Here is a 26,372-nt window from a genome sequence, read left to right on the forward strand (position 1 = left end):
CTAGCTAGGCAGAGCTGGGTTTTGTTCATGTTGGGAGTGTCTCTGTGTTGTCAAGAGTTAAGAGGGAGATAGGGCTGAAACAGCAGATCTTCTTCTCTCTGACACTCCTCTCTGTGGCCTTTCCAGCACACTCATCAAGCTGATTCACTTTCAATGCGTAAAGCAAGCTAAAAGAAACACTTCTCATTGTCGGGAACATATACGGGCACTTAGAAATGGATGCTGTCATCTCAGTTTTTTTATTGACCGGTGAGTACTAGCATGTACTGACAAAAGATTTTATAATTTTACAATTAGCTATTTAAAGAAGGTGGCTAAAGACAGTAATACAGCTGCTCTGCTATACTCACAGAAGCTAGCCAGTTCACAGCCATTTTACTCAATTTGTTATGTGTATCTGTGCTCTGCATTTGAAATATTATTTCCTTCAATTTCTTTTCATTTACACGTTAGTTGGTGTTTTGTCATTGTTTATTTTATTTCAGCTCTTGGAAGCTTATGTACTGTCACTTTAAGGATTTACATTCATGTTTTGCTTGTATGAACACCTTTAACTTTTAGGCAGTTTTAAAGATAATAATTGAACGTGTAAAGTGAAAACAAATTAAAGTGAATTTGTATAATTGCAATATGTAGTGCAAATATAGTAGTTAAACACAAAGAAAGTTTTCAGTATCCAGCACTGCATAGGACAGTTCACATTAACTGGTAATGTTTGGAAAATGTGTAATTGGAGTTTGCTTCATAACATCAATGTGTTGTGAATGTGACAAAAGCTGGTTTTGTATTTACACTATTGTTGAGCTCAGCTTGTGATCAGAAATTGTGATTTTCTCAGTCCAACTTAAAATGTTTTTCACCAACTTTAATCTCAAAATTCAATTTGGCTTCTTCATAGAGGCCACACTTACAAAGACAGCTTGAAAGTACATAACTCTTCATTTGCACTTCTGATTTTATTTCTGTAAATTAGTCTCACACAGTATTTATTTAAACAATTTCTGGGCATGTTCCTACAGAAAAAAATAGAGAAGTGTGTTGCTGTGCTAAGAATTTTTTTATTACTATTTGAACTCGATTCATTTAGATGTGATGCCCAGAGAAAATAGAATACAGTCTATCCAGCTTTCATTGCTTTTAGAGAACAATTGTCATTTAGTGTTTTAAATAAAACACTCGATTTGAATTGTTGGTTAATTAACTGGCTTTTTCTGAACTGCTGTTTTCTGAATCAGTTATGTTAAAACAGACAAACATCTAAAATTTAATCATGCAGGGCAAGTAATAATATAATATAATGTAAACAATGTTGTCTTATAAATATGTATAACTAATTGTTCACTTTTTTATTTTAAATAATGTTGTACAGTTCTTTAAAAGAAAAAATACACAGAAAAGCTCATATTTCTTTTCTGCTGTTTGGAAGTTGAATCTCACCAGCTTTGGGAAACGCTGGTGCAACCTAACACAGAGTGAGACGTTTAAAGGCTCGGGAATCTTTGCAGTTGTTTTGAGTTAATGAGCTGATTAGAGTATGACACAACAAGTTTCCAATAATGACATTTCTCACAACATTCAAATTTTTTGAAACGTTTAATTGCTGGACAGACAAAGGTTTGGAATATATTATATATGTGATGATTCTGTATAATCTATTTTTCACAATCTGAAATGACTGACTATGGCACTTTTATGCAATATTCAACTGTTTTGATGCAATTGCAAGTCTTTAAAAAGTAATTGCAAAGAAGTCATTGGATTAATTAGTAATCTATTTTGCTGTGAAGCATGAGGGGTTGAATGTGAAATGATCAAATTTGGACTAAGTAACATAGAAATAGGAGTGAAAGTTTGCACAAAGTTTTAGAATTTATTGCATTGTACTTATTTTTACCACAGATAATGGCACAATTAGACTCAAAATTATGTATATCCCTCACAGATTTAGATTTAAAATTATTATTATGTAGGCAGGAAGTTTGTTTCTGAAAGGAAATGATGAAGGCATCTCTCGCAAAAAGAAAATACAACCATTTAAAAGGACTTTTGAGTTTGAACAAAATAGTTCATCTGTTTTTTTTTATTTCTTTATGCATTATTTAAAAAATGTCATGTACAAAATGATGTAGTTTTTTTAAATAACCAATCGAAAAGTCCGTTTCGGCAATAGAGCAATCAAACTCTTAACTGGTGACCAGCTTCTTGCATCTTTCCATTGGAATTTGAACAATTTATTTTTGGGGATGAGCTCCAACATCTTGAGTTGGACGTCCTCCCTGCCATCACCATGATATTGAGCTCCCTTCACTGACGCTCAGTCAAATCTAAACTTTGGCTGGACTATTATGAAACCTTTAATATTACTACCTGACAGATGAAACCTGTTGATGAAATCAAAAGATCACTTCAAACCTAAATCTGCCAGTGTTGTAACTCGTTTTACTCTTAATTATCTAATAAAGAGTTTAAGATTATATGTAGGATTAGTGAAATTTGGGCGATTGATCACCATGAATAGTCTCCATTCCAAAATGCCATTTCTATTTTGATTTATAAAAACAAGTCTAGAGTAGCATGTGTTGTGATATTTAGCTTTGCAACAAAATCCATAACAATCCATTATGTATAAGATCATTTCACTGCAGATTATCTTTCAGTTGTTGTTATTCAACTGAAACTGGAGGATTTACAGCCACATTGAATCACATCCAGACAATGTAGGATGCACTTAAAATAAAAAAAAAGTTTTAAATTGCAACAATATACAGTTAACGGCATGTGAAAACAAGAAAATATTCCTCCAAATGTTATTCTTTAATCTCTTTGTAGTTTCTTGTTTTTCAGGGGAGTAGTCATAACTGCTTCTATATGATGTATGATTTACACCTGTTTAAGATAATTTTTTTTTTTTTAATCACATTTCCTTTTTTCATATAGTTAAAATAATCACAACAGATGACTAATGTGCAGTTCAAATGGCCATTAAGCACAGGGATCTGTCAGACTGGTGCCGTGATCACATTGCTGACGAGGTTTTTACTTGCTGTGTGAGAGCCGGGACTCCTGAGGTATGTTAATGAGATGTGAAGCAGGGCGTGGTGAAGACGGATGAGAAGGAGCAGCAGAGGATGAAAGTTTGCTGAGGGCAACGCAGGACCAGGGCACCAGCAGATGGGTGTACCCTTCCCTTCCTGTGCATGTGTGCGAATGCAGGTATTGTCACTTCAATCTGAACTCCCTGAGTCCTTAGAGGTTGTGGAAGACATTTTTCATCTATGGCAGAGCCTCCCATATCAGCTGATAGAAGAGGTTTGTGGCATGACGGAGTCATCAGTCTCCTCAGCTGTTGGGTCATAACCCAGCATTCACTTCCATTTATCATGTTTTTTTTGTTTTTTTCTGACTTACACTTCTCTGTTCATCTCATTTGGATCAATCTGGCAGCATCTCCTGTTTAAGCTGTTGACAGAGATCCTCTTAGATAGCAAAGCTCTGCTATGTAATGTGAAAAAGGAACAGAAAACCCATGTTGGATTCAAAATCATTTTCACTCACATTTTTGAAAGGAAAGTTAAACAGTGTACAGAAAATAAATGTTTCTATTATTCCAAGTCTTAGCTGTTCAGGATAGAAAAGTTTAACACTCATAGCTTAAGTTATTCCTGCATTCCCTCCTGCTTTACTTCCTTTCCTCGTCCTTGTTCTCTGAGTTTCTGCTGTGGATTTCCCGCATAACTGCAGAGGGAATGAAGCAGAAAGAGTGTCCAGTTTAGGGAGGTGCACACACAGCAAAGCTCTGCTGAGGGACGCATCCATTACAGAAGTAGGAGTAAAGAGAGAAAGAATTCAATTACTAGAAGGGAATATACATTTAAATATCATTTTATAGATTAAGGTTAGTGATTTTTTTTTCTATTTGTGGTTTTGAACTTCATCCAAGATCAATCTGTGTGGCTGAGTGGCCATAAACCCCCCAATCACTAGTGTATGCGTCTCTCGGAGAGGAGGGACAGTTTGGCGATTGTGTGTATTTTTAGCTCCACAACACAGGAGAGGCGGGAAGCAGGTTGTTTTGAATGAATTGACGCCACGGAGCACAGCAGAGGACGTCAGGATCAGCAGCACTACCAGCTGGGAGAAGTGCATACACACACACTCAAAGCACCACAGAGACGAGCACAACACGACAAAAAGCAGACCTGCAGCTAACATGCTGGGCAAGCCAGGACAATCGAGCTCCCACGCCCCTTACAAGAGGCGGCCAGAGTGCGGGGCGACTCGCAGGTGTGTATCCCAGCCCCTCTACTAACACATATGCAGGACTGTACTGCAACTGAAACGCTTAGGAAATGTCTGCTAAAGCTGTCCAGCAGCTGCAGGGTAAAAAGTGTTTTGGCTTGCATGCCGGTAAAGTGGCTGTATGCGGATTGTCTGCTGGAGGGAGCATTTACATGCATGCTGAAATGTATCTTTCATTTGTTGTTGCAACAGCAAATCAAGGCTTCTGTTTCTCTCTGTCGCCTGCAGAGAGTTTATCAGTGTGTATCAAGCAAGCTGTCCTTTCAGGAATGAGAAGCGAGCTGCACACTGCAGTGCCTCATGATCCCAGGACACTGATATGTGTGTCGATGTAAGCACAACTATTATCTCTAAGGTTATGATGGTTAGTGAGGGATGCATCTGTAGCCCGAATGCTCTATTGCAGAGGGTCGATGCAGTACTTCCCTTATCTGAGTAAACCAGGGAGACAGCTTTCAAAGGAATGTGCCTCTTAATATGGGACTGCATTGCAATCTTCTTGATGCTAGGAGTCAGCACCAACCCTCACCACAACCTCCATACACACAGAGAGAGACACATAGGTTATTAATACTTACACTTTCTGCATCTTTTGCACATTATCATTATCATTATCAAGGGATGGAAATTAAAAGTTTGTGCACCAGACAGTGGAACTGAAAATAAACTTTTTACCAGCACCTCAACATTTTTACAAGCCACCATTTATGTCTTAGATTCTTTGAGAAAATATTCATCTTGGTTCTGAAAACAAACGCGTTAATTGAAAAATCTCATGGTTATGTTTTTAATTCAGTAAAAGATAGAGTACATTAAAATAACTATCAATTTGCCATGCGTGTGTTCCCTTACAGAGAGATTGAAGCGGTAGTTTCCTCCTTCGCCAATTTTTGCCACTGTTTTTCACCTATGTTTTGCTACTTCTTCCAGTTCAAAATGGGGGGACTAATTGGCAAACTCATGAATTGATCCCGAGCCTATTTTAGAAGATTTTGGTTCTTCACAGATGCATTGCTGCCCATGACGGGTCACATGAAAAAATTGAAGGCTATTGTCCTGCTTGAAACTAGTGGCACTGCTTGAGAAATGATCACAGAAATGAGTTGCCTTTTAACCATTGGAACTCGCTCAATTTCAGCTTCCTTAAAAGATAAAGCTAACATATTTTTCTTCTCATATCTATTTGCGTGCTAAGCTTCAGCATCACTTAAAATAAACCCTAACATTATATATTCCATCTATGTACCATTTATATACTGATTCTTTGATCAAATATGTAAACTCTTTTGGTTATGAGGTGAAAAAGATGCACATAAACATGCAAAACATATAAAACCTATTAGCATTCTGGCAGCGTCTTGTTGTCAGCTGAAGCGATAAGGTTACTTAGCCAATTTATCATTCGTGCGTATTTTCCCCCGTCGGTGAGCCCTCCTGCTGTTCTCTCAGCCTCACAGGCAGAGAACTGGGAACACCATGCTGCAAAATTTCACCTGTAATCAGCAAGTAATGGATGACTATTTGGGCCAGCTCCCATCAATACTGTTTTTCCTGCAGTACATTTAGCTATACGTATATTAAGCTTAATCATGTTCTTTCTTTTGACCTCTTGTCATTTTCCTGCAGGTCTTTGTTCAGCGTTATTTTTCATTGATAATATGATGGTCAGCTATGGTATTGGTCTGGTCCTCTGAACATATAATTTAGTGTTTACTCAGTGAAGGTTACTCGAGCTTGCCTAAGCAAGATAAATTTTTATTTTTATTTAATCAGTGTGAAATACAACTAAAGGTTGCTGGGATTCATTTACTGTAATTGCTAACCTAACATAGAGGTCATGCCTTTGCCTCAGCATCTGAATCACTCCATCCTGGAAAAACGACACTCATATAAGGTACCGTGTGCTGACAGTAAGCGCGCGGTACCTTGCACCTCCTCTCTCATGAAGAGAGAGGAGGTGACCTCTCCCTAACTACAGACATGCAGCACATTTCCAGGGAGACTTGATACTTCCTACGTATCCACATGATCATGACACAGATGGTTCAAGTTAAAAGGGAAAGTATTCACTTTAAATGAATGCTGTAACCTTTAAAATTCTCCACACTGTGATTTAGCTCAGCCTGTGAGTGGGATTGAAATTCCAGGGAAGGGATGTTTCCTGAAAGCCAGTTGGGATTTTCAGAGCTTGTGTGTTGCTCACAACCCCACCTCTGTCCTATACCGATACGACGCCTGCGAGCTTTTCTGCAGACGGCTAAAATTAGCCTTTAATTTCTGTTACCCTCTCCTGGCCAAGTGGAGCATGATTTATTTAATCCCTTCGTTTAATTCTCTTGTAAAAGTGATAATGTGATAGCTGCTATCCTTTGAGGTATGGGTGGGCTTCAGACTTTGGGTTTAAATTAGAAAAGAAAAAAAAGGTTATGCACTGAAACAATACTAAAGAAAAGGTCATTTACAAGAAAGTTTTACCTGCTTTTACAATGTTGTAAGATTTTTGTTTTTTTTCTTTTGGATTTGGAGGGGTAGTGTGTGTCAGATCTTTGATGTGGCACAGAGGTGTTTCTATCACCATTCAGCATTGCAGTCCTGGAATTGCTGCATGTTGTTGTTACTATGTGCATCACGATAATGTAAAGCCCCAGTGGGAGTGTGTTTGGTGGCTGCGCTTCATTCGTTTCTGTGTCTTTGGTGCTCAGGTTCTGTAATGACAAGCACAAGGGGAGAGTTCCCTCTGAGGTGTATCTGAACACAGGTAGCCTAGATTCAACACTCTCACTGACACACGCGTACACACAGTCTTTATGTTTCACAAAGGAGAGATTGTAAGTGGAGAGGAAGGCATTTGTCTGTCTTAACAAGAGACCAGAGATCTATTTGTTATTCTCTGCTGATAAAGTCTTATAGACAAGCTGTGCACGCTTGAGCTGGTAAAAAGATTGGGCTGTTGCTGTGAAATGTGCTGCTCTGTGTCTGGCTTGGGGTCATGGCATGTAAACTGCCGTTTTTAACACACACTGAATGGGTTTTTACTAAATTGCACTGAGAGAAAACAGATTTTTGAGTTCAGCAGTGGATAGTTTTAGGAAGACATCAACACTTTACACTTGCCTTATCGCATTAACAACCTTAATGGGGTTAAAGACAAAAAGCTTTACTTCTTCTTACTCCTTTTTGAATATGTTAGCAATTTTCTTTGATTATGGTGTTCTATAGTTATTGTGCTTCCATTAGCTTCATTTTGGTATTGTGAGATATATTCTCTTTTGTAACAAGTAGGAAGCTAGATATTATTAGCGTTGTATGTTTGACACATTTATGACGTCAACCTTACACTACTGATGCATGTTGCTGTTAAGTATCGTCATTTACTCATAATTCTGTTTTACAATTAGAAATGACTTTCTTTTTTTACTGATTGAATAATGCTGATTGTTTCATGGTTTTCATTTCCCTTTTCTGGGTTAGATTCCTTTGATGCCATTTTACTGACCAGTGGTTCCTCAGATTTTATTCTATCTGTGTTACATTTTAATCCAATTGGTCTTTCTATTACTAGTTTAACTGTTAACGACACGAGTTACCATTGGACTGAACTGATCTGATTATAATTGGATTTAAATCAGCCATGTTTGTTTTTGTGTTAAAATACCGACATGGTTTGTACTTTTTTGACATTGTGCTTTATAGACTATACTAATTATAAGAAATTATTATCGTCATTATTTTTTGTGTATGGCTGTGTGTGCTGCAAAAGGCAGTGGCATAACAGTGGGATTTGACACGATGGTGGAAAGGATTTACACATGTTTTACAACATGAGCTGCTGGACGATCCACTGGCTGCTTATCTGTTCTGTCTTTTTGAATAAAACTACTTGCAAGCAACATTTTTATTTTTCATTCAGTGCACAGGGAAACAGGGATTAGCCTGGTGAGGATAATCCCTAAGAACACAATGGAGTTGAGCTATGCCTGTCTTGATTTGCTTCTTCACATTACAAGTAGCACACAGTTAAGGAATGCAAAAAGGAGGATGGGGTTGGGGTGGGTGTCCCCTCTTCATTTTTAGAATATTTCATTATGTAACCAAACTTTTTAATATTTGAAATTGTAGTTTTATGTTGTGTCATCACTTGAAGCTGTTAGGCAATTTCATGGTTCTGCATTGGGGAGTGCTAAAAATAGAAAATATTATTAAAAACAAGCAAGAAATTATGGTTCTGCTCTTAATCTTCATCTTGAAGTAATGCAGTGTAATCTAGCATTGGATTTCTGTTTTTAAAACAGCAAAAGAAGAACTTTATTTTACTTAAAATTGCAATTTGCTCCAGTTTATCATCTGAGCCCTTTGGGGATGTGTGATTTATTTTCGATGTTTGCCGGATTACGGGGTTTAGAGATCAAACAGATAATCTGAACATGAACATATGCAATTTGTGTTCTGTGCTCTGAGGGAAATGTGTGCACTGAATGTAAGCATTTAGTTTCATCGGACAGTTTTATGCCATATGTGACATGTTTGAGGGATTTTGTTCACTTAAATTTAGCTGAATTGCATGGGAGAATAATTTATACCTCACATGTAAGTCATATTTTCCTCTTTATTTGTTTGTGTGGTTTACTTTGTAAAATAATAATTGACACTGATTTACAGTAGCATTTTGCAACATCTAAATGAACCTTCCTATGGCGCTTTCCTTGTACATATGAACTTCAGAGTTGAGAGACTGATGAATGAAAATGTTTTCTATCTGTACGGAGTCTGGCTGCTCTGATGGTGTTTTGTGCAGAAATAACATGGATGAATGCAACAAAATTAAAGAACTTTATGCCAGAAACAGCAATTAGCTGTTGTTGGCATATCCTCTACTGTCTTAAAATAAAATATTGGGTGTGATTCAAAAGATTTAAAGGGAATGTGGCGTTTCAAGGAAGAAGAGAAAAATGTCCTCCGTCTTTTTAAAAAGGCTCATTTGTTTTTGTACTTTCTAATTATCTTATTCCATTGAAGGACAGTAGTCTGAGGACTACACCTCATTTCAGTTTAATTATTTGTGGTAAATTGTAACTGTTTGAAAATCATCTGTTAAAATAATTAATATTAGTCTTAAGGCCAGAAATACCTTTTATTTAGGTTAGGTTAGCTATGATATGATGAATCCTGCCGTGCATATTTTTCTAATGAGGGACATTTTTTCTTTGTTTGATCTGCTAATATGCTTTGTCAATGTCAGGCCTTTGAGTGTTTAAAGAGAAGGCACTGCCTGGCCTCCATCTGACCTACGATCGTTTGTCTTGACCCCAAATTCAACATGTTTTGACAAGTAGGTTGTCTTTGCTATAGCAACATTCCTCCCTGGCTGCTGTAAACCTCTCTTTGCAGTGATGAAGCACACACACTTAGCAGACAATAAACATCTTTGGTAAATGTTGCAATCAGCTTTTATTGATTATGTCCTTATACGGTGCAATGTTATTGTCATTACAAAGTAAAATCTAATTGTAAATATTACAGATTAGATAAGTTGTTGCTTAAACTTGTGCACAGGTAAACCTCTATATGTTTTCAGCAGAATAAAAATTAACTATGTATAATTACAAAATATGTTCAAAAGAAGTGTGATTAATATAACTAAAGCGCATCCAGGTAATATTAAATTTGTGTCAGCCCTTTATACATTCATAAAGCACTGCCTATTTTTCAAAGCCCCTTTTTCGGCACTGCAGTCTCCAACTGAGCTACCGCCTCATAGAACACACTTTTCCTTTATACCAAAGTTTAACAATTAGAAATGTTTCTGAGACATTTCTGCAATCCTTCACCATGCGGCATTCAGAATGACAAGCCACTTTTACTGAGCTGATGAAATAAATTTGCACTTTCCTGCTATGTCTGCTGTGGCAACCTCTATCTGATTCACGTCACATTTATTGTTTTAATGTGGGCCACCCATTTACAACTTCATCTGATCTGCATTCATGGATTCAAGTTGCTTTATGTTAAATAGAGACTGAAGGTTCATCAATATCTTGTGGTTTTAAAACATAATGTGGCTTTTGGTCCTAATAATCATATGTGACAGAGTCTCAGATATCTCAGAAAAGTCTTGAATCAGTCCTTTGAGAGAGTGTGTAAAATGTACGCGTGTGGCTGAGTAAAGGAGAGCAGAATGAATTTAATCTGTGATCAATGATGAGCTGATAGAATTGGGTAAATATTGATTTGGCTATTCTCATTTTGTTGTTTTATGGTTAGCAAAATAAGCTTCGATCAGAACCCCTTCATTTTATCACTTGTTTAGAGTAATTGAATATGCAATGGTCTTCTTATTAGATTATTCTCCTAACAGCTGATGAACTGTTTTGATAATGTGCCCATTAAGGGGACCAAGCTTTAACCAGGATATCAAACTAGGATTGCATTAAATACTGTGCATGTATAGGCTAGTATGTTATTTTCAATTCGACTAAAAACAATTAGCATTGGAATTTACTGTTTGTCTTTGTACACATGTACAATGAGATTAAAGTCTGGCTTTTGAAAAAAATGCAATGTTTTTTGTTTCATAATTGGTTATTGCATTATGTTTTTATGGTGTACAACTGTACATTCAAACTGCCTTCTTGTTGAAATGTACTAAAAAACGTGACTTGATTTTATTCGTGCAGAGAAGACAGAACTGTAGACAGTCTGTTACTTTGTCTACCATGATATTAAAGGGGTTTTATAGCTGAAACAATGTAAAAAAAAAAACTGTGGTGGTTATCTTCTAACTTACTTTAATTGTCATGTCCACTGGAACATTCTTTAGTTCTAAAGCTTCCTTTCTACTGGTTTCTTGATTACTTCTTTGTGAAATAACATAAGTGGTCAATGAGAAATGTCAATGAGTTATACATAAAAACAAATTAAAATGTAAATAATTTAAGTTGAGGTGGTTATTGCTGCATTATTAGTTTTACAGCCTCTGAAAATCACATTGACTGCGCTTAAAACAGATGCTCCATAAATTTGGTTTTCAAATCTAAAAGCCAGTTGTCATAAATATTCTTCATGCTGATATTTAAAAAGACATTTTCCTTAACACTTAGAGTTAAACCTTTGATACAACTGTTGGAAATTTACTTTGTTTGAATGAGCTTTTTATGCAATAAACTGATTTATATACCACACATCTACCTGCCTAATTTCCTACTTAAACCTTGACAATTCATGCTCGTCAGTTTGAAGAGATGAGTAGATATGATTTGTGATTGCTGCTTAGCAATCGGTATTCATTGAGTTAGATGCAGCACAAATCTCTATCTGTGTGATTGACTTAAAACTCTTCATTGATTTATTTCTGAGCAGGAGAAAACCCTCTAGCTAATATTATGTACCCCTTTCTGAATGTTGGGTTACATGGTTGTGAAAGTTTTTTGTTAGATGAAAATCAATTATTTTCAAAGAATTGTTTCAAAATGCTTGTTACAAATGGATTTTATTCTAATGAATGTGGGACGTTGCACCAAGTGATTTTGAACCAAGGGATTTTGAACAATGATCCCTTGGTTCAAAAGATAGATGCAACAAGACTTTTTTTTGAGTGTGTGGTATTGAATATTAATATCAGCCCTGCATTGCAAGTAGTTATTGGTTTCTATTCCCTGGCATCCTGACTCTTCAGTGCTGACTTTAATCAGGTTTCTCTTACATAATAGAATACAATAAACTGTTTCCTTAGTTATGGGGTGGAACAACATGGCCTAACAGGCAATTGTGACTGTAATGAAATGTGCAGAGTCAGAATTGTGTGAGTTGAATGTTGATAAGGGGGGAGTTGTTTCTATTTCTGCCAAACCCTTTGTGTGAAAGGAGACTTAGCCAATGGCAAGTCTGTGCACCTGCCTGTTTGCTGCATTGGACTTGTTTGCCCAGCACTGCTTCGGTGTTTTGCTGAATGATTACAAGCTTGCTTATTTATTTTAAACCACACATGTGCGTAGAGCGATGACCTGGCATCATCTGTGTTGTAAAACTGTCATTCTGCAGGTTTTGTCATTGGGTATTTTGAAGGTGAACACGGATGAATGAGAGCAATGATTGAGAGTCACAGCACAGCTCGTTGTGTTAACTGTTTGTAAAGACAGCCAAAATAGCTTTTCTCCAAATGTCATGGTGTTATGGCTGAACTGGGCTGCTGCAGTGTTTGTTTATAACTCGTCCTGCAGCCAAATACTTACCTCCTATATGGCTTCCTTTTTCTTGGTTGAGATTGTGCAATTATTCTTTGCCTTCTAGGGTCAAGCTGCTGCAGGTTCTGTTCCTGGAGAACCATGATATCTCTTTCTAATTATATAATATCCTCCTGCACACTCAAGGACATTCCTACTGCCTGGGGTGGGTATTTTATGCAGATGCATAAATGACTAACTGGGTTCAGCAATATTTTTTTTTCTCCATCTTTGGCTTGTAATCCACGTGCATAAGCAGTCATTTGATTGGCTTTATGGAATTCTTTAGATGTTTCTGAAACATCTCATTCATGCTCATAACTTTCTTATGTTAGCAGTTCTTTTATTGCTGTTGTATCAATTGGTGTGAAAATGAAGACCTTCCTAATTTAATGGTGTGATGGTTATCTTATTGTTAAACACTTACTTTCCCTTTTTCACAGTTAGAAGCAAGTTTAAGTGCAATGATTTCCCGTTGTGCCTCACAACTAAAGAATCCCTGCTTTAGACATTGGGTAAGATCTTCATTCACTAATGAGCATGTGAGAGTTTTCTCATGAAAGTGTTTAAGCAGGTTTGCGTTATAGTCAGTTTTTTAAGGTTTTTCTCTTTTTTAGTTTTTAAAGAACCAATGAAGTTTCCACAACAAGAGACTTAGCTTGAAGTCGCATTACTAAGTACTTGTAAACATCACAGGTTTTCAGGTACTTAATGACACAGCTGTCAAAAGGGTTATGTGGTAAGTTGTTACTGTAAAATGGAATAAGTTAAAGGACTGAGGACATGTGGTAAGAAGCTGGTGCACCCAAATAGAAACCTGGGTGAAACTGTTGTAAATAATTTGCACAATTGTAGTTGATTTAAGCTTATTTATAGCTTCCTTTGAAGGTTAACATTTGTTACCGACCTACTACATGTTGTCCGCTGCTTCCTGCATTCAATAGGACTCAGGTATAACCCCTCTAAGCATAACTCTGAGAAATCACCCATCCATCCATCCATCCATTGTCTGGTCACCCTTCTCCCTAACGGGGTCGGGAGGTGCTGGTGCCTATCTCCAGTTGCGTTCCAGGCGAGAGGCGGGGTTCACCCTGGACAGGTCGCCAGTCTGTCGCAGGGCAACACAGAGACAAACAGGACAAACAACCACGCACACACACACTCACACCTAAGGAGAATTTAGAAAAACAAATTAACCTGACAGTCATGTCTGAGAAATCAGGCACCTTGATTTTACCCTTGAGGACAACTAACGAGTTCAGGACATAATGTAGATCAAAATGCAAAAACAGCAAATTGTCAGCAAAAATCCTGACATTCAGAATTTTTGCTGAACATTGTAGAAAGTGATTGAATAGCCACAATTCTCATCATAACCTGCTAAATTGAATAAAGCAACTGCTGCAGTTCAGGTTGTCATGATGATGAAATTTTATATGAATTGCCTAACAATGAATTCTGAGGGATTTAGCTATTTACATCCTTTCATTGTCACTCCGCGGCTGTATTAACAGCCTTTTAATAATATGTACAATATAAGTTGCTCTCCTATAAGACTTCTTCAGAAGGAGCTGCATAGCTTGCATTCTTCTGAAAATGATTATGTTTAATTAATTGTGAGAAAGAGCGCGAGCGGTGAAAAGAGGGGAGAGGAAAAAAACGTGTGCAGGGGAGCATCTGATAAGCCATTGAGGCTTATCCCACGATGGCAGGGAGATGGTTCTGTTCATCAGCTCTTGCGGACACCAGAAAAGGGAGATTAAGAGCTCCCCCTTCAGCCCACATTCTGCTGGCTCCACTTCACCCTGCTCTTGGTGGAGAACAGCTGCTGTGAGACACTGGCGCTGCATCTTTCACCTATCACATTAACTCCAGGGGGATTTTAGGCCCGCAGCTTCACAGCGAGTCCAGCAGCTTATTTATGATGACCCGCAATCCCACAACAGGTGAGAACGTCTGAACTGTGTGTATTGTAGCAGGAGTGTACTGTAAAGGAGAAGTACAGTTGTAGCAGAAAAATACAGACTTTTTCAGGGGTATTTCTTTTTCACAAAGCAAAAGTTTTTGTGTGTAGACTGAAAGATAATGGATGTGTTTTTTGTGGAGAAAGTTGTATACTTTTGCGTACTTTTTTTGTGTGAAAAGAGAAAGAGGTGTTCAGACTCTGAAACTCTGAACCTTTTACACTTAAAGACAACTAACAAGTTGTCTGCCAGGATTCAGTGCTGTCGTCTGACTAGGTTTAACCTGAGACTGTTATTTTTCCTGGAAAAAAAAAATGAAATGGCATTCTAGGGCTGAACCATAGATTTTAACTTCAGTAGTCGGAGCATCGAAAGGAGGATCACATGGTTCTTATTATAATTTAAGCTTCTGCATTTTTTGTGGAAATATGCAGAACAAGATGCCAGTCTGTTCTCAGGTTACCTGCTTCTCACACAGAGGCAGCCCTACTTTCTCTTTGAAGCAAGCTCTGTTTTTTTTTAATGGAACGCATATTTTTCTTCTGTTGTTGTAGAAGGTCAAATTGTGTTTTCACACGCTTGGTCATTTCTCTTTATATCGAAGGGATGAAGTAAGATACCCTCTTGGAGATCAATACACGCAGAGGTGCCACTCATTCTTTACATTTATGTGGGTCAAACAAACTCCGCTCTCACACAGCAATGTACAAGTTGAGTTGCTGGTTTGCTGAGACTAATTTCCCAGAAATTGGCTATTTGCGTATGAATTTTATCTTTCAGTATAAAATTCATACTGAGAGATGTAATTAAAAATTATTTCAGTATACAATGTATATTCTGCCCTTTAATATTATTGGTAGTAATAATTTACCACCACTAATTTGGGAACAAACAGTTCCAAATCTTAAATGGTCCTTATTGAAAGTAAAAGAAAACTTTCAAAGAGATTTAAGTGATCTGTTGATCATTTATTTTCATTAAATTATTTATTAAGTGCCATCGAGGAAGGTTTTTGAGGAAATGATGTTTTTTCAACTACATAAAAGAGTCAGTTACATCAGAAGTGTGTGTCGCCCTGTGTAACAGAGTTCTGGCTTTAAAGAAAGCCATGGCGCCGTAAATAAATAGGCCTACTGTGCTGCAGTGCATGGCAATGCTGCAAATTCCATGACAAATAGTTCAGAAATAATGCGTCTAAAACAAAAGCCTAAAAAGAATCCAGATTCCTAATTACCGGGAGGGAGGAATGCTAGTGCAGTGCTTTGTGTGCACAGTGTGACTCAGGTTGTTACAAGCTGTTAGCGCCTTGAATGAAGCCTGTGTGCACATTGTGTTGTTATTCTGTAAAGTGAACATGGATACATCATGAATGCATGTGTTGCCAATATGATGCCAGGGTTTTGTCTGTGCGGGTGTGAAGGGTTGCAGCAAACCATCTGAACTTTGCGGAAATGTCAAGACATAAGTCTTCTCTCTATGTTTAGTTGGATTTCCCTCCTCTTGCCGCATGGTGATGCAGAGGAACTGCTCTGTTTGTGTCCTGCTGTGCCTTTATTGGATTGAAACTGAGCAGCTGTTCTTTAGAGGATTCTATTTTTTTTAATACAGCATGATATATCTCTGAGTTCTTTGAAAAAAATATTGCAAGTGCCTTTCGTGCAGCTTATGAATTAATGCCACATTCTGGAAGCTAACTTGAATCAGGTGGTGCACAGGGAATAGAAGGATAATTGTGGAGAAAGATAACAGAGTCAGGGGAAATTAAATACATCAAGTGCAAAAGTCAGACATATAAGCGTCATTTGTCTTCAACTCTCTAGATTATTTCATCTGCTACATGCTGTTAATTGCAATCAACACTTGTCCTGAAAACATGTTCCTAAATAATGTGTAATTCTCCTTTGTGCGTTCACACTAGTATTAGAAATGTTGCACTGAAGAATTGTGTATCTTGAATAGATGTAGACTGTACCTTTAAGCACATAATTAAAGCCTGACTCGTCTGGTAAAAGTATACTATACAGATTTTGATTGCTTTCGTATTTTATTTTTTTGTTTCTTCATTTGACAACAAAGCTTTTTTAGATTGGTAACTGATATAGTAGTTTCGGAATACTTAATCTGCAGCATTGGTTCTGGTTCTTATACTGTCTTGCAACAATAATATGGGTTTATGCTCTAGTTAAAGCAACAAATAGCCCCATCTTGTTGAAATCAATAAAGGCCAGTGAGGATGAGGGAGATTGCTGAGCCCTTAACTTTCTCTAAAAGAATATTTGCTGCAGTGCCACCGTAGACTTCTCAATGTCCGAGGAGAGAATTTGGAGGTGTCAATTTAACCAGTCCAATAGCTAAAAAAAAAAACTGATAGCTGATCATCCAGAGATGTAATTTAATGTTTTATGTTGTACTCATCTGGTTTTCTCACTTGACAATTTTTTTCTGTTTTTGTCTGCAGCCATAATCTGAGGAGTACGTCGTTTCGGCATCCTGTGACTGGACAGATTTCACCTGAAAACATAGAATACACCTTACAAGACAGGTGAGATATTCTTTATTCTGAAAACTTTAATGTACAAAGGCAATTTTATAAAACAAAACAAAGAAATGACTGGTTACCCCCCTTTCTTTACTCCCAGTTAAGCTATAATAGGCCACTTAGAATCTGACTGTCAGTAACTGTTTCATAGTGAGAATAGGAGGAAGGATTGGCACTTTAACTTCATCAGTCAAACTGAACTTATTCTCTTCTGTAATGATGCCTATTACTGTAATAATGTGACCCCAGTTCTGGAGTTTGGCAGTTCATTAGCTTTGTTCTTCACATTATTACCTCATTAGTTGTGATCACAATGACACAACTACAGAGTAACATAATCAGTTGCAGTTTTACTGCAACTGATAAGTGTATTTGGATTTTTTTGTATCCACAGTAATGAATGTGAATGATCACTGTTCCTACTTTTGACAATGATTGTAATTTTTGCCTTTGGTAAATGGCATCTGGACTGAACCGACATGGTTATTTTCCAGTCACATCAACAACACAAAGCACTTTTACACTGAATCCCCTTTACTCTGCCACATTCATATATGTTCACATTTATGCACCAGTGCTCAGACTGGAGGGCAGCTTGCTGTCAATTTTCTTGCTTAAGGGTAAATTCATATGTGGACAATCACAGCTATTTCTCCAAATGTACATTGTGTTAAATACACTAAAATAAGAATACTGGATTGTTTAATTCCCCACCAAACATTCTCTTCTAGCATAGCAGATGGGTATATTGTTGTTTTTATGTACTTGCATAAATCTCCTTCTGGAAACTCATCAGTGATTTATGGCAGGCTTAGAGCTCAATATAAGACAGCAGGTGTGTGATTTTTATTTTGGGAGGTTGGTGTCATCTGATGCATTGCATGCATTTAAACATTCCACTGTGGGCAAAGGAGACATCAGTGAGACTTTGGACATTCATGAAAAGTCGATGTAGGATTTCTCTGCAATTCTCTTTGTTACTTATGTTTTAAATTATGCACCTTCATCCTTAGATTAGTCCTCTTAAGCTCTGTATTTGCATATCATCTGAGTGGGGTGAAAGGTTGTGTAGTTTCACTTAGATATTTTTGGTATCATAAACAGAATAATACTTATTATATCTTTAGCTGTCTCCTTATTACGCGTAACATAATTGTAAAGCCATACAAAGGCAAAAGCAGTTTGTAGCAGTCAAATTTAACAGTTGAAAATGGGTATTGTTCTTAGAACAGCAGGTTTGTTGCCAAAGTCATTAAATAGTTCTCAACAATACAAAGGTCAAATGAGAAAGTCAGAGTAACTTGCTTATTCAGCAACAAGAGTGGGAAGAACGATATGCTGCAGAAAATACTCCTGGAAATGTTCTTTACATTTAAGATGCCTTAAAAATAATGTACTGCTTCATTTTCTGTTCTCTAAAGTAAATTATGAAAAACATTCTATTTAGGATCTCAGATGGACAAAGTGTATTAAAGTAGCATTTTATTGCATTTTTCTTTAGAAAGCTACTGTATATGGTACATCATCTTCTCTTTAAATCACATAATTCAAGATAACCATATGGACATTGTTCACTTCAGAGATTGAACGTTTAATTCTCCACCAGAGAGTAGGAATAAAATTTAATCCACAAATAAAGTCCAAAGAGGTAAGCTCATTGCTCTGCAAAATATGTTTAAAGTATGTTTGTGTTATCTTCAAAATTAATATGAAATATTGTTTGTAATCATAGCAAATTTTAATGATTAATTCTGCATTTATTAAGTTAATATGAAGTAGCTATGCTACCATGTGTTATTACCCTCACAGTAAAGAGGAAGGCAGAGTTGTCCCTGGAGGTTTAAATCAGATTGAGGATGCCTTGAGGGGAGGAAGCAGCTGGTGGAGGCCACAGAAAGGTCAATGAACCTGTGTTTTACTATCCAGAAGCCTTGGACTTCCTTGTAGATTATTACACTAGTTAATTATCTCATTTTATGTCCACCCAATGATCAAAAGGATTTAAAAATGTCAAATACTCCATCGTGTCACTTCAGTCATGTCATGACGAGCCTGAAAAAATATGGACAGCGACTCTGTCCCTTCTGCTCAACACTGCATGAAATATTGACTTGGTCTTCCACATGGCACAACAAATCTCATGGGAAAGTATCGCAATGACCTCTTCATATAAAACGACAGCATCCTCGAGTTACAAGAGGAACATCTTGTAAAAATATTGGCAGCAACCCAAATTGAGAAGGTCTCCAGTGTTGCCTTTCCTCTTCAACTCTTTATTCTGCTTTTCATTCAGCCCTTGATATCCATCCCTCTTTGGATTAAATTAAGTAATTTATTTTTGGTATGTCAAACTGTGCAGATATATGTTCAATGGAAACACAGCTAATGAGAAAATGCTCTTTAACACAATGCTGTTTGAACTGTCATATCTAAAAGAAATTTGTAAAATTAAATTAACATTAATTATAAGTCAATATATATAAATATCTCACTGTCTGTGTTTATAAGTTTTCTTTCACTTTTCCTTAATGTCTGAATATGCACTGATGAAGTCTCAGTGATTTCTAAAATGCCTGCTCCTGCCTCACTCGCTCATTATGTTCAGCAAATTAAAATCTATTGTTACATTAACCAGTTTTCTGTTTAGAGGATCTGATGCAATTCTTTGAAAAATGTGATGTAATATTGTGTAAAGATGTCATAATTATAACTGGTAATTCATAAGATGCTGTTTGTTGGTGAAAATGGCTTAATCTTGATCTAATTATAGCTCTGAATTTAATATTATTTGCATATGTTTTCAAAGTTCTGGTAAATACTTTGCCCTGCAAAAGTTTTTATTGCCTTACAAAAGTTTTTCTACTGTAATTAGAAACATGAATGTATTTTCTTGTGATTTATTTTTCTCTCAGACAAATACAAAGCAGCATGAAGTGGAAGCAAATTTAGGGCAACCAATCGTTTTCAGAAAACACTTAGTCTGTGACCAACAATCCATCTGTGTATTATTTAATCTAAGTATGAATTCATCTGTTCTGTGAAGACGTCAGCATGTGTGAGAGAAACATTAGTGAACCAACAGCACCATCAAGATTAAGAGACACACCAGACAGGTTAGGGATGAATAAAAGTAATATTTTAATTTATGACCATCCCACAAACTGCAAATCAAGACATATCTTTCCATCTGAACAGGCAGGAGAGGCAAGGAGAGTATTAATCAGAAAAGCAGCCATAGTAATTCTGGTGGAACTGCAGGGATCCACAGCTCTCTCTGGCGAATCTGTCAAAAGGTATTAGCCAGTTGATGAGCACTCCACAAATCTGAGCTGTGAGGAAGAGTTTCAAGTGGAAAGCTATAATTTAAATCAAGGTGAAGAGGAGGTACTCAGATTGATAGAAAAAAAAAAAACACAGGAAATATGTGAAAGAAGAACATGTGGTTAGATGAGATTGAAATTGGAACTTTTTGACCAATATGCAAAACACTATGTTTGGCGGAAGATTAACATCTCTTAACATACTACATTTAATGCCAAACATGGTAGTGGCAGCATCATGTTTTTTTGTTTGTTTATTTGTTTGTGTTTTGATGAGGACAGAAAGTACTACGTTAATAGAGGGGGATGAACCAAAATACATGGAAGTTGTAGAAGAAAACCTATTCGCGACTCCAAAAAAACTTAAGAATAGAGCAAAGATTCAACTTCTTGCAAGGAACCCAAACATGGTTTTGGCAACAGCTTTTATTATTATAATGACTCAATCGAACTCTAGATCTAATTCTAATTGCAGAATCTGAAAAGACTTCTTTTCAGATTATCTTAATTCAATTTCACCTTTTTCATTTTGCAGAGAAATATTAAAAATCTAGTCTCTACATGTAATTTGTAGTTATTTAGGTTTCTCCACTACCGATTTATGATAACAACAGCTGATAAATATATATGTATTTATTCATGAGAGTTTTTGTAACTACATTAAGCCTTCATGTAATGTCACAAACTGTCTTAAAATAAGTAATGTTCTGGTGAGAAATCTACTTTATTAAACGAGATGTTAGAGATCACTGCAGTTCCACTTAGCAATGTGAACTACAGTATGTTACCATTAATCCTGGGATTTCATGAATGTGTTAATGTGAGTTTTTTATTTCACAGATGTGAAATACCTTTAACACTGAATAAAATGAAAAGCAAGGCTAAATAAAATCATGGTGAAGCTTTTATGATCTGCACAATAAGGTGGCCTGGAGTTGCTTCCTAGACAAAAAGAGCAGGAAGCTTTACAAAAGTTACCCAAATACAATTAGAGACTTTCATCCTTTATGTTGTTTCTGTGTTTAATTAGCCAGTGTAGCCTACAACTCTGGAGCTGCTAATGTTAAGAATGGCTGCGGTCCAAGAATTTTCCTAAACTTCTTTTAAAATCAGCTATGTTTTCAGTCATTAAAAACATAGGTTCTGCTTGAGCATTTGAACAATTAAGAGTTTTGGAGCTCGTATAAGTTGTGAATTAGATGATTTGCCTAGGTAATTGTGTAACAGGGGTGTGTTTTCCGCTTATTTGCGTAGCATTTTCTCTGTGGGATAGATCTAAGTACCACAGAGCTATTTCTATTCCAACTAAAACATCCTACTAAAGAAGCCATTGGCTGTGACAGGTCTTGTGTTGATGTCAGGAAAAAAGTCACATCCTTTTATATGTGAAAGCTCAGCACATGCCTGATCTCTTTTTCACCACTTGTCACTACAGGAATTAAGAAAGAACATCATTATTCCGGGCTCCTCATCCTGTCTGTGCTACTCATTCTCATTCACACTGTGCTGTCAACTGCAGGACAGAGTCCCGCATGTCCAAGCTAACGGCCAATCAGAGGTCACCCAGCATGGTCACAGAGTCCTCCAGGGCTGTGACCCCAGCTGCAGTGGATGTTGCCTCAGGATCTAAGGTGAGCTTCATTTTACAAGGAATTAAGTGGATGCACGTTTACATTTTGGTTTCATTTTGTTGTTTGTTTTGCTAAAGAGCTTCACAATTTTTAAGGCAGGTTACATAAATGATGATTTTTTTATATTCATTCCACTTTAGGAGAGAGCTACCCAAAAGATTTTTCAGAGAATCATGTGAAGGATGTAGCAAAGTCATCATCGAGCAGTTAGAAAAAAATTAACACCTTATTATTCATGACTATAATATATACCACAGTCAAGTCAAGATACAGAAATGTAAATTTTAAGCAAGTTGGTTGGTTTCTTGTGACTATTATGCAAATGCCTCAGATGTGATCTTTCACCTGCAATGACAAAATGCAAAATGTCCATAATCAACCATAGGTCTCAGAAATCACCTGTCTTCTGCAAAAAGCAGGCTAAAACACAAGATGCATCAAAAACAAATTCAAGAACAGACGAGAAAGAAATGATGTATTTCAGCTTTTAAGGGGTTTAATCAAAATTCTGATGCTTTGGGAATCACGTAAGCCACACCTCTAAGAGTATAAACAACTCATTCGGGAGGTCAGGAAGTCTTCAGCCCTGTAAGCTTTACTTGAGTCAGTTTAGGTCAGTGTATGATATTCAACAACAAGAAAAAGACTGGGAACAAAATGTAATCTATGGAAGGGAAAACTAGTGCCAAGCAAAACAAACATAATAGCCAAATAGATCATTTCTAGTTGTATACATCTGAAAAAGTGCAGGAAAAGCAACTGATAAATGAGATCATCCTTTACAAAATTGTTATTTGTTGTTAACTCTCTTTATCTTGATGAAAGACTAGAAACTGTATGGAGTAAATGCTTTTTCACAACACTGCATATGAACACAGTTTTGCTTTGTTTGTCAATGTAATCTCAAATAGGTAAAATCAATTGACCTCCTTTACCCAAGCCGCCACACAATTAACTGTTCATGGCTCGTTTTGCTTCCCTTAGACCTCTAGAGGAAGCGGGCGGGTGCACAGCTTTGGCAAGAGGGATCACGCTATTAAAAGAAACCTCAACATCCCAGTGGTAGTAAGGGGCTGGCTGTACAAACAGGTGAGCACAAATTCTCCTCACATTTCACAGAAGTCATGAAAAAAATGAAAACGCAACAGCTATAAAAATGAGAAAAATCTAGAACCTTTGTATCAAATTCTTCAAGACAAAAAAAAATGGTGTGCAATTATCGCTTTAATGATATGCACATAGCCTTTCCCCACTCACTTTTACTAACAAGCACACTACTCCCAAGCTGCTTCTTAATTAAAATGTGACTTGAAATTCTCTCCTGGAAGGAAGACCTCTAAACACACTGCGCCTTGTTTTCCCCCCTTCACCTCCAGGACAGCTCTGGAATGCGGCTGTGGAAACGGAAGTGGTTCGTTTTGTCGGACTACTGCTTGTTTTACTACAAAGGTGAGTCTGTGAAAAGTGCACTTTGTCAGAGTTTAAAAGATAGCAGTGAAATAAAGCGCAGAGACCCTCGGTGATCTCCTCTGCTGTCATTTAGAATAATGTCCCCGTTAGTACCTTTGTGGGATCCTTGGCTTTCATCCACCCTCAACTTTTCCTACCTTATCAACTTGAAGTTCTTTATTACAGAATTTAATCTCTGCTTGTGTTGCTGTGGACTCAGCCTCTTCTTCTCCATTAATCTTCCTGAATAATAGCTAAACCGCATGCCCCATTGTGACACATGCTAGCACATGGCCTCGTGGAGACAGCTGTCCCCAGGACTTATGTCTCACTCATTTTCCTGCTGTTTGTGAAGTTGTAATTGCTCATAAACACCAGACAAGCCTGAAGACACTGTTTGAACAATACTCTATATATTTTGTGTGTTTCTGTGTTTGTAACAGACAGCAGAGAGGAAACAGTGCTGGGAAGCATCCCTCTGCCCAGTTATGTCATTGCACCAGTGGAGCCAGAGGACCACATAAACCGCAAATATGCTTTCAAGGTAACACAGAAGCGGAATCGGCCCTGATCGGTTTAAAGCTGTCCTGAACATGTGTAACTTGGAAGGTTGTTCAAATTGTAGTTTTAAGTCAAATTCACTCAGAGCAATTCAATATTCAGTTTTGATTTATCTGAAATAGGTGTGTTGGATCTTTGATCTCCACTTATTTATATTCTCCCATGTTTTGCATCCAGATCAGTTGTTGTTTTCGGTGTCACAGTGGATTGCTTTGTAGTAAATCATCTATTCAATTTTGCCCTGCAGGCTAATGCATGGTCTGCAGTTTTTGCCTAATATGAAGAGAAGGCGGGATAAACATTTTTAGTGCGCTACCCATATAAGCACGTATCAAGGGCAGACTGCAGGACTGACGCCTTCAAATTTAAATGAAGTCTGCAAGTGATTAACTTTCTCCATAAAATTTGAAAAAAAGCATACATTTATTTTTTTTTAACATTACTCTCTTAAAATTTAATAATTTGCTTTATATGTAATAACAATTTGAAGAAACGTAGTTACCAGAGACAAGAAAACTCAGCAATAAGTTACATTAGTATGGCAGTGTGTGTAAATTTTTTTATTTTTCTGAATCACAGGTTATAAGGCTGTTAGATGAGTCTTAATAGTCACAGAATAAAATTTGACGATGTGATGAAACCCAATCATTGCTTTTTGACTAAATTCCAGGACTTATGTGCAGCGAAAAATGGGCACCTGACTAACACCTTACCTATTCTGAGCAACAATATTCAGAATTGAACATTTTTAGCTAACTAAAGTGCCAGCTGGAGGCATTTTAGCAAAGTAATTTGGAAGAGCTGAATACGCATAATCATGTTTTTTGTTTTATTAAATTGAAATAAAACAAAAAACCAGGAGCAATGTGAAAAATTAGATGAACACATAAACTTAATCTATTTTGGAATAAAACTATAACACAGCAGATTGTGGAAGCCAAGTGTTATACATACATTTGCAACACCTTGATTACAATCCATCTTAAGCATTCTGTTGTTATCATTGTTTCTTCTACAAGTCTTGCCAGTTTCTTAGGTGCATTAATTACAGTCTTTCTTGGCAACATTTTATTTGACTTGGAGCTTCATATTTGTTACATTTGGGAAAATGTATTGCTGTTGTTGAATGTGTTCTGCTTCTCAGTAACATCTATTTCTGTCAGATTTAAACTTGATGTGAAATCAAATAAGACAAAGTGAAACATGCATTATTTTCACTTGAGAATGGCTTCATAAGAAAGATTTGATTAGCAACAACACTTTACAGTAATGTCATGTTGCTGGTCAAGTGAGTGTGTAGTTTATGTTTTTTTCTGCAATGCAATACTAAACAAAATGGCATGTACTTATGCCACATGTATTTTAAAAAATCTTTAACATGTATTTTCCTTACCTACATAGACTTTTTTTTTTCTTTTAGCATTTTGGGAATCCTGTCCTTGTGAGCCAACATTAGCTAGTTTCTCTTTTACACAGAGGTTGCAGTGAAGAACACGGATGCCTGAATGTTTGATCCACTGTTTCAGCTCCAGGCCTTTCTGTTGCAATCCTTTCAACCTCTTTGTACGTTTTTTTTTGTTCTTAGTTTCTGTGTGTAAATGTGTTATAGCGCACACAGTGCAGATACCTATGAGTTGTGTCTCTTGAGCTTCACGGCACACAATGGAATTTGTGTGATAATTGCAGCTTTTGAAATATTAATCTCATATTCAGCCTGTTCCCCATCTCCTCCGCCTTCCTAATCGAGGAGTATGTATGTTCTGTGTAAGGTTGGATTAGATAAGGAGACAGGGTTCTACTCTCCCACCTTGTACTGAAAAGCTCCTTCAACCTCCTTCAGAATTTCTTTGAGACATTGTATATAAGGGTAAAGTAAATTTTTAATTATCTAATGAGCTTGAAATATGTTTTACTGCTCAGAATGCATGACCACAACTTAGTGAAAGGGATGTTACTTAATGTTAAAGCTTCTAAAATGTGTCATGATTTACAAACTGAAAAAGAAAACCTAAGGTAGAAGGAAAAAAAAATCAAACGTAAGATGGTGCAATAGTCTTGAGTGTTCCCTCATTTCTTTATAGTTTGTTTCCAAAAAGTCAAACCTTCTTGTGATATTTTAAAATGCTCTTGATCAACAGTTCCTCAGGCTTTCTCAAGGTTTTTCAAAGTTTTTCCCTTGGACTTTGGCTACCTTTGTATTCAGCTTGAGTTTATTTTTGTTTGTGTGTTTGTTCAGGAAGAAAAATAAATACTTTGGCACTTTGTCAATAGCAACCTATCACAAATATATAATTTGTTCCCACTTTTTAAGCTGAACTGTTACCCATTCGTGCTTTCTGTGACACCACAGCTGGATCCATTTTCTGTTCTCTCTATCTGAGTCAGCACTG

At 36.8% G+C, this 26,372-nt stretch overlaps 1 protein-coding gene across 4 annotated transcripts in view; it reads left to right on the forward strand.

The window, feature by feature from the left end:
- The window catches only part of plekha7b (pleckstrin homology domain containing, family A member 7b), a 70,528-nt gene that overhangs the window by 11,264 nt on the left and 32,892 nt on the right, over positions 1–26,372 (forward strand). For all 4 annotated transcript variants that reach the window (XM_055036999.1, XM_055037002.1, XM_055037003.1 and 1 more), the window contains exons 4-8: positions 16,941–17,024; positions 21,861–21,972; positions 22,957–23,061; positions 23,349–23,421; positions 23,865–23,965. In XM_055036999.1, coding sequence (XP_054892974.1) covers positions 16,941–17,024; positions 21,861–21,972; positions 22,957–23,061; positions 23,349–23,421; positions 23,865–23,965 — 475 coding nt within the window. The remainder of the gene's footprint in view (positions 1–16,940; positions 17,025–21,860; positions 21,973–22,956; positions 23,062–23,348; positions 23,422–23,864; positions 23,966–26,372) is intronic.

This window comes from Poeciliopsis prolifica, unplaced genomic scaffold (genome assembly GCF_027474105.1).
Source record: "Poeciliopsis prolifica strain line A6 unplaced genomic scaffold, Auburn_PproV2 SCAFFOLD011, whole genome shotgun sequence".
In the NCBI taxonomy this organism is placed as follows: Eukaryota; Metazoa; Chordata; class Actinopteri; order Cyprinodontiformes; family Poeciliidae; genus Poeciliopsis; species Poeciliopsis prolifica.